This window comes from Neopsephotus bourkii, unplaced genomic scaffold (genome assembly GCF_033783945.1).
Source record: "Neopsephotus bourkii isolate Nb327-2 ecotype Australia unplaced genomic scaffold, CSIRO-AGI_Nbou_v1 NB_1844, whole genome shotgun sequence".
In the NCBI taxonomy this organism is placed as follows: Eukaryota; Metazoa; Chordata; class Aves; order Psittaciformes; family Psittacidae; genus Neopsephotus; species Neopsephotus bourkii.
Window position 1 is genome coordinate 71,700 of NW_026902317.1, and position 14,069 is coordinate 85,768.

A 14,069-nucleotide genomic window follows, 5' to 3' on the forward strand; every position below is an offset into this window, starting at 1 on the left:
AGCTCTCCGCCCCCTCTTTGATCAGACCTTCAAACTTGCATGCCACAAGTTACCGATCTGAGGGTCCCTGTTCGGGCACCATTTGTCAGCGTGGGAGTCCCTGACAGCGCAGGAAGGATCAATGTGATCAGTGAATGCCAATTTATTACCAAGCTTTAACGCCTTATATACCATTTCTTACAGGCACTTACAGTGATTTGGCATATTGTGATTGGATACATGTCTTGAAGACCTTTAGCGACTAACACATAATTGATTAAGCACAGGTGTGAGAACTTGACCTCAAAAGCTTGCCAACAGTCCACAGTTCTCTTTAACTCCGTTAATTCCAGCTTCTTCTTATCTTGCATGTTTAGGCTTCATCGGGCCTCTCACGTCCTTGCTGTATCTTTCAGGATTATTCAGTTTATGTACCAATTATCCATTCTCTGTCTCCAGAGAACACTGTCTCCACACTCCTTGATCAGGCGGTCTGTAGCAGATCCCCACAGTAATGTCTCCCATCGCTGTTTTCCCTTTAACCCTGACCCACAAACTCTCTATTAACTGCTCACCTGTCCCCAGACAGAGTTCGATACTCTCCAGCCTATCCCTAACATAAAGGGCAACCCCCATCCGTGCTTGCCAGGCCTGTCTTTTCTAAAGAGTCTGTAACCTTCCATTCCAACACTCCAGTCATAGGAGCCATCCCACCATGTTTCTGCAATGCCTATTATATCATACCCCTGTAGACGTGCACACATATCTAATTCCTCTTGTTTGTTACCCATACAACAGGCATTTGTATAGAGGCATCTGAGCCGAGCTCCAAATGAAGCCAGCTCATTGGCTGGATCAGCTGGAATATTGCTACATTGCTCCGAGCATTTATTATAGGTGCTGGCAACTGACTGGGTGTGCTGGGATGGAATGATACCCCCCTCCCCCAACACATCTAGTTTAAAGCTTTCTTGACCAGTCTGGCAAGCCTCCTACCAAAACTGCTCTTTTCCTTCTTTATCAGACCAGCTCCACCAGCCCCCGCTAGATCTGGCCTACAAACTTGGGTCCCATGTTCAAGACACCTAAACCCCTGACTATGACACCACCCTTTTAACCATTTATTAACCTGGCTAATCCTCCTAGCTTTTTTTAGGTCCTCCACTGTATCCTGGAGAATAAATGAAAAGACTATCTGAGCTCCAGAGCCCTTAACCACCTCTCCCAGGGCTCTGTAGTCCTTCTTTATGTTACTCCAGGCTACTACTATCTATATCCCTAGCACCCACATGTATCACCAGAAGTGGGTAATAGTCCGTGGGGCTTACTAGAGCAGGCAGCCTCTGTGACACATCCCTGATCCGTCCCCCTGGCAGGCAACACACCTGCCTTGAGACCGGGTCAGGCCGACAGATGAGTGCTTCTGTCCCTTTCAAAGTAGAATCCCCTACTACTATGACCCGACGCTTTTTCATCAGCCAGCTGTTTCTGGCTTGAGTGCATTTCCTCATGAGCCCCCTGCAAGACAGCAAAGCGGTTCTGGGTGGGGACAACAGATTTAGGAGGAAGTCCCTTGGTTTTAATTGTCCTTTTCCTCCTTTTTTTGTTGGTTTTTTTTTTTTGTCACCAATTCCCAGCTTCGCGTGTTAACAGCCTCCTTCTTTCCTCCATGAGCTAGAGGGGAAGCTTGAGGACCCTGCACAGTTTGGGCCGGGATCAAGCATTCCTGCTTCCTCTCAGCTACCCTGACATCTTGTAGCCTAATAATAGCATCCTGCAGCTCAGCCACCTGCTGCAGGAGGACCACCACCAGGGAGCACCGAGTGCAGCCCTGCCCATTCTGCATCTTTCCTTCACCAGACCAGTGCAGGCACTCTACACCCCCAAGTCTGCACTACAGCCTCCCCTCTCATCGGCTCTGTCTGGGTGCCTACGGTGGCCACCGCCGGGGCAGCCAGAGCAGAGTTCCCAGACCGGGCCCTGGTCATATGGCGCGTGCTCACCATCCTGCTCGCCTGTCTGCGCGAACTGCCGCGCAGACTCCCTCGACAGGCTCCTGGTCGCTCACACTCCCTGGGGCAGGTTTTTAACCAGTCAGGGCTAGTGCCATTCCTCCTGTCTCCGCCCCCTGTGAGCTGAGCTTCCGGCTTCTGGGCAGGTCCTGGAGGACTTGAGGCTCCCTCGGTGGCTCTTGTCGCTCTGAGTTGAGGCTCCTAGACGCTGATCTTCCCCCACTCTGGTGTTCAAGGCGTCCTCTCTCGAGCTACTCACCTCAGCAATTGACCATATATTGATGTATATATGTCTCTGTGTGTGTGTTGCTTTAGGTATTTGATGACTTGGGAGCCTCATGCTTTCAAGCCCTTGCCCATGTGGGGGGCTTCAACCACCCTGATATCTGTTGGAGGGATGGCATGGCTGAACCCAGGACAGTCAGGAAAGCTAAGGCCCAGACAGAATTGATTCTGGCTAGGGATGTCAAGGGTAATAGGAAGGGCTTCTATAGGTACATCAGAAACAAAAGTCAGACTAGGGATAATGTGGGTCCTCTCCAGAAGCATTCAGGAGAGCTGTCTACCCTTGATTTGGAGAAGGCTGAGGTTCTCAATGACTTCCTTGCCTCAGCTTTCATCGACAGGTGCTCTGACCATGCCACTCACGTCTTGGAAGGCAGATTCAGGGACTGTGAGAATGAAGACCTTAGGCCCACTGTTGGAGAGGATCAGGTTCGAGATCATCTTAGGAACTTGAATGTGCACAAGTCCATGGGATGTGATGAAATTTATCCACGGGTCCTGAGGGAACTGGTGGATGAAGTTGCTAAGCCACTGTCCATCATATTTGAAAAATCACGGCAGTCAAGTGAAATTTCTGATGACTGGGAAAAGGGAAATATAACCCTGTCAGGGTCTGATCGGAGAAAACCCCGGTGCCGGACCCTGTTTCAATTCGTGATCCCAGGAGTGAAATTAAGACACAAATGAGGTCAAGTACCGTAATCGATTAGTAAGTTTATTACAAATTACAAAAAGACAGTTATTATAAAAAAGGGAAAATATTGTAATAAAGGGTATAGCAATAGGACAGATTGGAAAAAAGGTAGAAAATGAAGCAAGGATTCGGGGTGCAGAGAAAGAGAGAGAGTGTCATCACCATGGATCAAGGGGTGTCCCAGGGATCCACTGTCATTGTTGTTGGTGGTGGTAGTTCTTCAGGGTTCATAGTCGGTACCAGAGCAGAGTGTCCCCCAAGAGTCTGTTGGAGGTGGGTGTCCTCGTGGAGGCATTTTTCTGGAGTCTTCCCCTTGAAGGTACCCATTTTGGGGATGTCTTACTCCCCCTTTTATAATGAGTTGGGGGGAGTACCTATGTTCTTCATGTCATCTCTTCCTTCTAGACCAGTTTTAATGGCAGGAGCTTTTCAACTGCCTGTCTGCAGCAATTCTTGGGATAATGGACAGCAATTCCTCACACCAGTCCTCCAGGTAGTGGACAGATGAGTCTTAGCTCTTTCCCATTCATCCCTCAGGCAATGGATAGTGGAGTCCCAATTCAGCTCCTCACTCCCTTCTCCCAGGCAATGGATGAAAGAGTCTTATCTCAACTCCTCCCACCCATCTCTGAGACAGTGGTGGAGTTCCATTCCAATTCCTCACACCAGTCTTCCAGGAAATGGTTGGAAGAGTCTTATATTAGCTCTTTCCCACTCGTCCCTCAGGCAGTGAACAGTGTAGTCCCATCTCAGCTTCTCATACCAATCTTTGAGACAATGGACAGTGGAGTCTGATTTCAGATCAGTCTCTCACAAACCCCCATTTTCAAGAGGAGGAAAATGGAAGACCCAGGAAACTACTGACCAGTATCAACTCTTTGCCTGGCAGGATCATGGAGCAGATTCTCCTGGAATGCATGCTAAGGCACATGAAAAACAACGAGGTGGTTGGTAACAGCCAACATGGCTTCACTAAATGGAAATCTTGCCTAATTTGGTGGCCTTCTATGATGGGGCTACAGAACTGATGAATAGGGGCATAGCACTTGACATCATATACCTGTATGCAAGGCATTTGACAATGCCCTGCACATCCTTGTCTGAACTGGAGAGACATAAATTTAATGGGTGGACCACCAGGTGAATAAAGATTTGGCCGTATGGCCATGTGCAGATTGTTGCAGTACACTGCTCAGTGTCCATGTAGAGGCTGGTTAAGAGTGGTGTCCCTCAGGGGTTGGTGTTGGGACTGATCCTGTCCAACATCTTTGTTGGTGATATAGTGGTATTGAGTGCTCCCTCAGCACATTTGCCAATGACACTAAACTGTGTGGCTCAGTTGGGACACTGGAGGGAAGAGTTGCCATCTAGAGGGACCTTGACACGCTTGAGACGTGGGCTGAGGAAGTTCAACAATGCAAAGTGCAAGGTCCTATACCTGGGTCAGGACAACCCCAGGCACAGCTACAGGTTGGACAGAGAAGTGATTCAGAGTAGCCCTGCAGAGAAGGACTTGGGAGTGCTGGTTGGTGAAAAACTTAACATGAGCCAGCAGTGTGCGCTCACAGCCCAGAAAGCCAACTGTATACTGGGCTGCAACAAGAGAAGTGTGACTAGGAGGTCGAAGGAGGTGATCCTGCTGCTCTACTCTGCTCTCATGAGAACCCACTTCGAGTACTGTATGCAGTTCTGGTGTCCCCAGTGTAAGAAGGACATGGAGCTTTTGGATCAAGTCCGAAGGAGTGCCATGAGGATGAGAAGGGGCCTAGAGCACTTCCCATACAAAGACAGCATGAGAAAATTGGTGCTGTTTATCCTGGAGAAGGGAGCCTACAAGGATGCCAGAGAGGGACTCTTCATCAGGACTGTAGTGATAGGACAGGGGACCATGGGTTAAAACTTGAACAGGAAATTCAGTTTATGTATAAGCAAGAAGTTCTTTACTGTGAGGGTTGTGAGGCACTGGAACAAGTTGCCCAAATAAGTGGTAAATGCTCCATCCCCGGCAGTGAGATTGGGCAGGGCCTTGGGTGACATGGTCGGGCATTGGAACTCGATCATCATAAGGTTCTTTCCATCCCAAACCATTCTATGATTATATGATTGCAAGTGTGTGTATATTAGCTTTAATAATCAAGTGTTAGAAATCTTGCAATTCACCTTAAAACTGCAAGCTGATGCTAAATGACACTTGTAGCCTTTTAGATGAATACCATTGTTCTAGCCTGAGACTATGTCTAGATCCAGCCGCATCAGGAGTTTAGAAAGCAAGGGGATCTAGTCTGAACCTTGTGACTCAATGGGAGGGATGCCCTTATCCTTCGTGCCTTTGGTCTAAGGGGGCTGGAGCACCACCCGTATGAAGATAGGCTGAGAAAGTTGGGGCTGTTCAGCCTGGAGAAGAGAAGGCTGTGTGGAGACCTCATAGCAGGCTTCCAATATCTGAAGGGGGCCTAGAAGGATGCTGGAGAAGGACTCTTGTTGTGGTTTAAACAGTCATCCATAAATCACGCAGTCGTTCTCTCACTCCCCCCCTTTTTGCCCTCCTTCTGCTCCCGGAGGAATGGGAAGGAGAATCAAAAGAATGCAGCTCCCACGGGTTGAGATAAGAACAGTTTAGTAACTAAGTTATAACACAAATCACTACTGCTACCACCAATAATAATAATGACAAAGGAAATAACAAGGGAAGAGAATACAACACCTCAGCACCAGCCGACCGATAACTTGCCCCACCCCACCCGACCGAGCACTGACTGATACCTCATCCAACCCTGCAGTCCTAGCCCTTCCAGGTAACTCTCAGTTACATCCTGGGCATGACGTGCTGTGGTATGGAATACTTCTTTGGTCAGTTTGGGTCAGGTGTCCTGTCTGTTTCCTCCTGGCTTCCCCTCCTCCCTGGCAGAGCATGAGGCTCACAAAGTCCTTGGTCAGAGTAAACATGACTTAGCAACAACTAAAAACATTGGTGTTATCAGCTCTATTCCCAGGCCGAAAGTCAAAAACATAGTGCTGCACCAGCTACCAAGAAGGAGAAAAAATGACTGCTACTGCTGGACCTAGGACAACTCTTCTTGTAGTGATAGGACAAGGGGTAACGGGTTCAAACTTAAACAGGGGAGTTTTAGGTGAGATATAAGGAAGAAGTTCTTTACTGTGAGGGTGGTAAGGCACTGGAATGGGTTTCCCAAGGAAGTTGTGAATGCTCCATCCCTGGCGGTGTTCAAGGCCAGGTTGGACAGAGCCTTGGGTGACATGGTTTAGTGTGAGGTGTCCCATGGCAGGGGGGTTGGAACTAGATGATCTTAAGGTCCTTTCCAACCCTTACTATTTTATGGTTTTATGATCTTTTGCTCAATTTTACCATCCATTTAATAAGTAATAAACTTTGCCATCGAATTCCCTCGGTGGAATGGGGGAAGAATTGGAAAAGTAAAAATGAGAAAGAAACTCTTGGCTTGAGATAAAGAAAGTTTAATATTTAGAAAGAATATTTTTTTTAATTGTAAGGGAAAAAACCCAAGCACCAGCCAACAAAGAGAGAGAAAAAGAAAACCCAAGAAAGGCAAATGATTCAAATGAAATCAATTGCTCAGCACCAACTGTCTGATGCCCAGCCAGTCTCTGAACACTGTCACCACCTGGCAACTTCTACCCCCAGTTTATTGCTGAGCACAGTTTTGTATGGTCTGAAATATCCCTTTGGTCAGTTGGGGTCAGCTGTCCCAGCTGTTTCCCCTCCCAACTTCTTGTACACCTCTGAACTACTTGCTGGCAGGGCAGTGTGAAGACCAGAAAAGGCCTTGATGCTGTGTCAGCACTGTTCAGCAATAAATAAAACATCAGTGTGTTCTCAATATTATTTTTAGCCCAGTTTGAAAACATAGCACCATAGGAGCTACTATGAAGAAATTTAACTCTATACTGACCAAAACCAGTACACCTGAGTGGGATTATGCTTAAGGACAGGCTTTTCTAACCTTTCAGTAATGAAACTACCTTGGGTGTTTTAATGCTTTGTATTTATGCTCTTATTGTAGCTAACTGCATGTCTTTTCAATGAACTGTTCTGTATCTTCTTTTTAGCACTTATCTGCATATGCAAAGACCTACATAGTAGATATCCACAGGCTTTATTATACAAATATAGGTTTTGATTAAAGTATCATTTTCTTAGGCTATTAAGAGAATCTCTGATTGTTTTTACTTGTGTTTAGTATTTGATCCCTCTTGATTTCTCAGAAGAATGTTACTATCTTTTAATGTTACTGTAGTTTTTTGTTTTATGTGCCCATAGCACACTTTAAAGTATCTATTAGATTCTAAATGTAAATTGAAGAAGGATAAATGTTCCTCTATCATATCTACTTAAACTGTGTGAAAAATGCATGTGGTGTGCTTGGGATACCAATAAATGTATCTTTTATCTTCAGATTTCCTCAAATATTTTGCTGAAATTATGCTCAAGAATGCATTGTGTTCATTAAACTTTGTATTGTGATTGTACTTCTAACATAAATCTTATTGAAACACTCTTCAGTTTCCTTAAAGGAGATATGTTTATTGTCCATAATGAATTGGAAGATGGCTGGATGTGGGTTACAAATCTACGGACAGATGAGCAAGGTCTTATTGTAGAAGATCTGATAGAAGAAGTGGTAAGAAATTTTATATTGTTTTGTTGCAGAACTGAGATTTTTTGGTTTTATTTATTTTATTTTGTGTGTGTATAAGATGACGTTGAAATAAACCCAAACTAGTGGCATTTAACTGCCTGATTTTATGTACTTTTCTAAACTTTCCTGCAGTAATTGAATCTGTCACTTTTTAAATAGTTTAACAAACTTCTAAGTCTAATTCAGTATCCAAACAAAGTACTTATTCACATTATCCAAGCAAGTTCATGTGCCAATGAACGATACTGTGAACTTATTAGGCAGCTCCTTAAGGCAGTTTTGATAAAGAACTTGCTAGTCAGTCAATTGTATTCTTGCTATGAATTATTCATAAATGCATAGACTGAAATTTTGCACCGTGGAATGTCTGTTGGTTTGATTTTTTTATTTTATTTTTTTAAGGCCCAAGTGTGGGTTAAAAAGTCTACTGATGACTTAATTATACCTAGAAGTGCTTATCCTAAGTCAGGAAGCTAACCAGGTGACCTAAAGGTAATTGAATCACTGCAGGAAAGAGATGGTTTAATGGACAGAAACACCCACCCCATCCTCCCACATTCTTTTTGTAAAGAAGTTCACCATTGCTTTGGAGTCTTGATGATGTTTGTTTTGCAGCATAGATATATATATTATTGATTTCTATATCAACGATTGAAGTTCGGTAAAGTTGAAGTTACCACATATAAAGAAGGACTTAAAGAGTGACAGAAACAATCTTTTGAAATAAAGTGTTATGGCTGAATTTCCACTTAATGAATGAAGTTGAAAACTTCTTTATGTGAAATGTGCAATAAGCCACCTAGTTAAAAAATGTCTTGGACTTATTAATGCTGTTTATTTCTACAGAAGGTCTTAATTTATGAAGTTAACTCTTCTAAACTCAAGCATACTGTTGTCATATCCTTAATATGTTAATTCTCCTATTAGGTAAGAGAAGAAGATCCACATGAAGGCAAACTGTAAGGATTTTTGTTTTGTTATTAAAAGCAAATCATGAAACAACTGTAAACTTTAGCAATGAGATTGGGAAGGTGAACCAAAGCTGTGTGTACTTGTTTTTTTATCTTAAGACTTTTCTTCTATACCAGCTGTTGAAGATGCATAGGTAATTGACATGAATTCTTGTATTAGTTATACCTAACGTTAATGGATTTTGCAGTGATAAAATCTTGGATGAGTCTGTGATCACTTTACCTAGAATAAGTACAATGGAGGGTGTGGTGTTTTCTGATTTGTGGGGGTTTTATACATATACGATTTGCCTTACAGGTCCGCTCAACTCTAAATCCATTAGAGGAATTATAGCGTAATAGTAACACTTTCTCTATATTAGCCTTATGTGCTAACGCTTAAAGCAAAAACCAGGAGACTGTAGAAGAATCTGTTTGCAGTGAATTCCAACTTCTTAAATATTAAAAAGCCCAAACTGAAGCCTAATACAATCTACAATGAACAATGAATTGATATTACACAAAACTATTGATTGTTATACTGTTTTCAGTAGTTGAGTAGCAAATGAAAGTTACAGAAAATTTCTAGTAGCTGGATAACTTCATCTGTCCTCCATTTGCTTGCTATAATCTCAGTTGCTACTTCCTGTATTTATTGCCCAGTTGTCAGTTTCCAAATGACTGATGATTGGAGAAGGCATTTTTCGTGTTAGTGTGGTGGTTTGGTTTTTTGTTTGTTTGTGGGTTGGGTTTGTTTGGGTTTTTTTTGCCTTTTTTCTTTGTTTGTGGGGTTTTGGGTTGTTTTTTGGTTTTGTTTTTTGTTTTTTTTTTGGCATAGCAGCATAACAGTAGTAGGGGTGCCTTCAAATACAGGATTTTTATTTTTCTTTTAAATGAAGTAGTTTATAGCAGATTCTTAGAGCTTTGACACTCAGTCCAGTTACTCATGCTGCTCAGAGGATTCCAGGGGAGTCAGGGATTTCTGTGACTATTCAAATAGCCAGAGACTGTCCTGTAAAGGTAATATAGAAAGCAAGTTAGAACTAGATCTCTTTTTTGATGCATAGATGAGGCTTTATTTTACACACTTAAATGTCTGTGTGCACACTCTGCAATCAAAGGCTGTGTTTCCATCTTTCCTGTAAAGGACAGGATGAACTCTTAAGATACTGGACAGATTGATGTATTTTTTTAGGATGCTCTGATGCAGGACTCTGTGGAAGATGCAAGGTGTGAGATTAAAGCAATTCGTATTCAGTAGCCTAACAAAGCTAGGTTTTATTTCCTTAGCTTCTAGCAAAATTAAATTTTATTTATTTCATACAGTATTTAGTTTCCATAAATCTTGTTGGGCTTTGCATTTCACACTTCAAATAAATTGCTATCTGAGTCTGACTTCAAATATGCCTGTCAAATTATCTAGCATTTAAACAGTGCCTTTTCATCTCTAAACACACTTGGATTTGAACATCTACTATGTGTTGGATGCTTGTATTGAAATAAGGTAGTTTATATAGCTGTAGATATTTTTTTATTCTGTTGGCAGAAAAACAGAATTGCTGAGTAACATAAAAGTTGCTTGTATAATCTATATGTGCCATATTTTTTTATAAAGATTAATTCATAGGTGCCAGATATTAATTCATAGGTGCCAGATATTAGTTCATAAGTGTCAGAATCTTAGATGTCACAACAAGTAAAAAATGAAATGTCTTGCTTTCTAATTTTTCCCCTTTAAGATGGTTCCATGGGAAGATCTCCAAACAAGAGGCATACTATTTGCTGATGACAGGTACTTGTATTTCACATGGAAATACAGTGATAGTAGAATGAAACAAATCAATGATGTTTGTAACAGACTGCAGCAAACCCTATTTTTTCTGTATAAACATGTGAACATCAGACCTGTAGTTACTACTACATTGGAAAAAATCCTCATGGCTGAACACTGAGTATTTTTTTATGTTCTCAAGTACAGTTAGTTTCATAATTCTAATTGGAATAGTTAAATATTTTTATTTTTGTAATATAAATTAAAAAGATCTTGGGCTTCATCAAAATGCTGAGGAGAAAATACTGTTATGTACTTATAGGAGAATATGTTATAAACTTTTTAGGCTCCTCATGAAGGAAAGAATTTTTCAAATGAAAACATCAAGATTTCTGACTCATACTTTTAACTAGCATGCCTTAAATATAAGAACAAAAGTGTTTTGAATTTTTTTTTAAATACTGTCAGACTTACACACACATCCCCCCCATATGCTCTTGTAAAGAGGTGGCAAAAGTAGGGATAGGTTGTCAGCTACAGCCAAATGATTTTGCATTAACTGGCGGTTTAGTACTACTTCATCCTATTTGGGTGAAGAACGGAGATCACTGTTGAAATTTAAATCAGACTTTCCTTTAAGTGTGCAATTCTTGTTAATTTGTACAGAAAGAGCTTTGATAAGAGCTCATAAATGACAGAAGTAACAGTGAATAACACTGTATTATGATATCTTTTCAGTTGGTCAGGTGTGCAGTTTTCTTGTGAGGCCTTCAGATAATACACCTGGTGATTATTCACTTTATTTTCGGACCTGTGAAAATATTCAGCGTTTTAAAATATGTCCAACATCAAGCAATCAGTTTATGATAGGAGGCAGATATTATAATAGGTAAGTTTTAATAGTTGTGTGCATTTTATACTTCTGTAAAGAATTTGTATAATATATTGCTGATAACTTACTAATATGATCATAAGATTTTAGTGTTTCTTAAGATTATGCTAAGATTTTTAACTAACTTGCCCAGTAGTTAGTTGTAACTAAGCACCTTCTAAAAGCCTTCAAAAGCTTGTGTAACTTTTCTTTTGAAGTTTTTTTTTTCTTCTGTAAACGATTTTCTTCACCCTATAAATTGGATTATGATATGTAATTCGGAGAATTTCTCATTCTCTTGGAAGCTACTATTTATAATAGGGAGTTTTGTGTATATTAAAATGTTAATTTTATTGGAGGCATTCAGTAGGGATTTTAAAGTATAAATAATAGAAATGGGTATTGACAGGAAAGGGAAAATTGCCTTCATTGTTGAAAAGCATCATTAAAACGTGAATGATGCTTTGATCAGAAGTGCAGGTCACTTCATTTAGAGTGATGAAATTTGGGATGTGTTTGTTCTGCCACAGGTATAAAAGTATGGTAATATGTACAAAAAGAAATATTAAGATATAAGTTTCCACTTTCATGGGAGAAGCTATGAATACAGTTCCATCCTTGAATCAGTGAAAGCTCTATGAATAAGCTTATCAAGACTTATCAAGACTTCTCAGTAGTGAAAACTCACTTTTCTTTTTTAATTGAGGCCATTGCCTGTCACATAATCAGAAATTTTCCAGATTTGTTCATCTAAATCCAGGGCATCATGCCAGTAGACAATCTCTCACTTCTAGCTTGGCTTCTGAGTGAGTAGAGATCCAGCAGCTGGTGTCTGTGAAAAGGTCAAGGTGTCTCCTAAGAAGTTCAGTGGACTTCATATGATTTCAAATGACCAATGGTTTGAGACTAAGCAATTGGAACCTTATTAACTTACGTATATCCCACACACAGGCTGCTTGAGTACTTTCTACATTAATCAGTCTGGCCTCCAGACATCCTTACTGAAAATCAAGCTAGTTGCAGTGTCAGCCTTTGATGAAGGTAAATCCTTTTTTGACCATTATCTAGTTACATGGCTAATAGGAAGATGATAGGCTAAAAGCTCACACCCTAGGTGATGTCAAACTACTGAGCAAATTAGCATAAGTTTTATTAGTCTCAAATGGCTTTGCAACATCAGATAGTATCGCTCTAGAAGCTTACTGCAATAAGTTATTACTTCAGGAAATTAATTTCTTTCCGCTGTATTCATTTGTGTGTATATATAGAATACATTTACCTAGAGGAGAGTCTTTCCTTGGCATTACATGGAAAACAAAATTAAAAGATTAAACACCACTAAGTTAGGATAATACACTTTTAGAGGTTTGGGTTTTTTTTTTTAATATTTTGGTATTTGTTTCCAAAGATCCTGCTCAATGAAAGAGAGCTTCTTGGCTTTGAAAGACATCTAGTTTTAGTTGAACGTTTCAGGGAATTGATAATATACTCTTAGGCAAAAATTCTGGCCAAGTTAGCATTTATTGAAAGTTGATAAACTTCTTGGAAGTTCAAACAGTATATAATACAATATAATTATGCAAAATGAACGTGGTAACTGCCACAAAATATTTACCATAAGATCTACTGCAGAAGGCAAGAAATAAGAAACAGGAAAAAAGGAACTATGTTCTATGGGCTTTTTAATTCTTGTACTGGTCTATTTGTTATGGACACTGGAAGATGGGAGTCTTTAAATATATGAAGATTTGTCCTGGGTTTAGCACTAGCAGTCATTTTTTCTCTTTCTTGGTAGCTGTTGAAATGCTGTGTTTTGATTTTCGGGCTGGGAACAAAGCTGATAAAAATGATGTTTTGGTTTGGCCAAGGACTTTGTGAGCCTCATGCTCTGCCAGGGAGGAGGGGAAGCCGGGAGGAAGCAGAGACAGGACACCTGACCCAAACTGACCAAAGAGGTATTCCATACCACAGCACGTCATGCCCAGGGGGGAACTGGGAGTTACCCGGAAGGACAGGGGGTCTGCCGGGTCAGACTCGTTGTTCGGCGGGTGGTATTGTACTCTTTTCCCTTGCTATTATCTCTTATCATTGTTGTTAGTGGTGGTAGCGGTGGTGATTTGTATTGTACATTGGTTGCTAGACTGTTCTTATCTCAGCCCGTGGGAGTTGCATTCTTTCGATTCTCCTCCCCATCCCTCTGGGAGCGGGGAAGGGGGGGAGCCCCTGGGGAGGGGGGGGCGGACGTGGGCCTCGATTGCTTCCAGCCCAGCACCACTCACTGGGAGTGAGTGCACAAGCTGTCTGGCTGGGTTTAAACCACGACAGTTCTTTTTGGCGCACAACAGTGCACTGGCGGCAATATCGCAGCAACCGAGACTCCCTGATTCCGATCCATCAGCTGATCCGTAGACTGGAGAGTCAGGGAGTGATCAGCAGGACCCGCTCGCCCTTTAATAGCCCCATATGGCCAGTGCAAAAGTCTAACGGAGAGTGGAGACTAACAATAGACTATCGTGGCCTGAATGAAGTCACACCACCCTTGAGTGCTGCCGTACCAGACATGCTAGAACTTCAGTATGAACTGGAGTCAAAGGCAGCCAAGTGGTATGCCACGATTGATATTGCCAATGCATTTTTCTCAATTCCTTTGGCAACAGAGTGCAGGCCACAGTTTGCTTTTACTTGGAGGGGTGTCCAGTTCACTTGGAACCGACTGCCCCAGGGCTGGAAACATAGCCCTACCATTTGCCATGGACTGATCCAGACTGCACTGGAACAGGGGCAAGCCCCAGAACACCTGCAATACATTGATGACATTATTGTGTGGG

General features: G+C 41.8%; 1 protein-coding gene across 1 annotated transcript in view; it reads left to right on the forward strand.

Annotated features, from left to right (window-relative positions):
- The window catches only part of LOC133207236 (ras GTPase-activating protein 1-like), an 88,019-nt gene that overhangs the window by 55,935 nt on the left and 18,015 nt on the right, over positions 1-14,069 (forward strand). The window contains exons 5-8 of the mRNA XM_061343961.1: positions 7,514-7,631; positions 8,577-8,608; positions 10,339-10,391; positions 11,109-11,259. Coding sequence (XP_061199945.1) covers positions 7,514-7,631; positions 8,577-8,608; positions 10,339-10,391; positions 11,109-11,259 — 354 coding nt within the window. The remainder of the gene's footprint in view (positions 1-7,513; positions 7,632-8,576; positions 8,609-10,338; positions 10,392-11,108; positions 11,260-14,069) is intronic.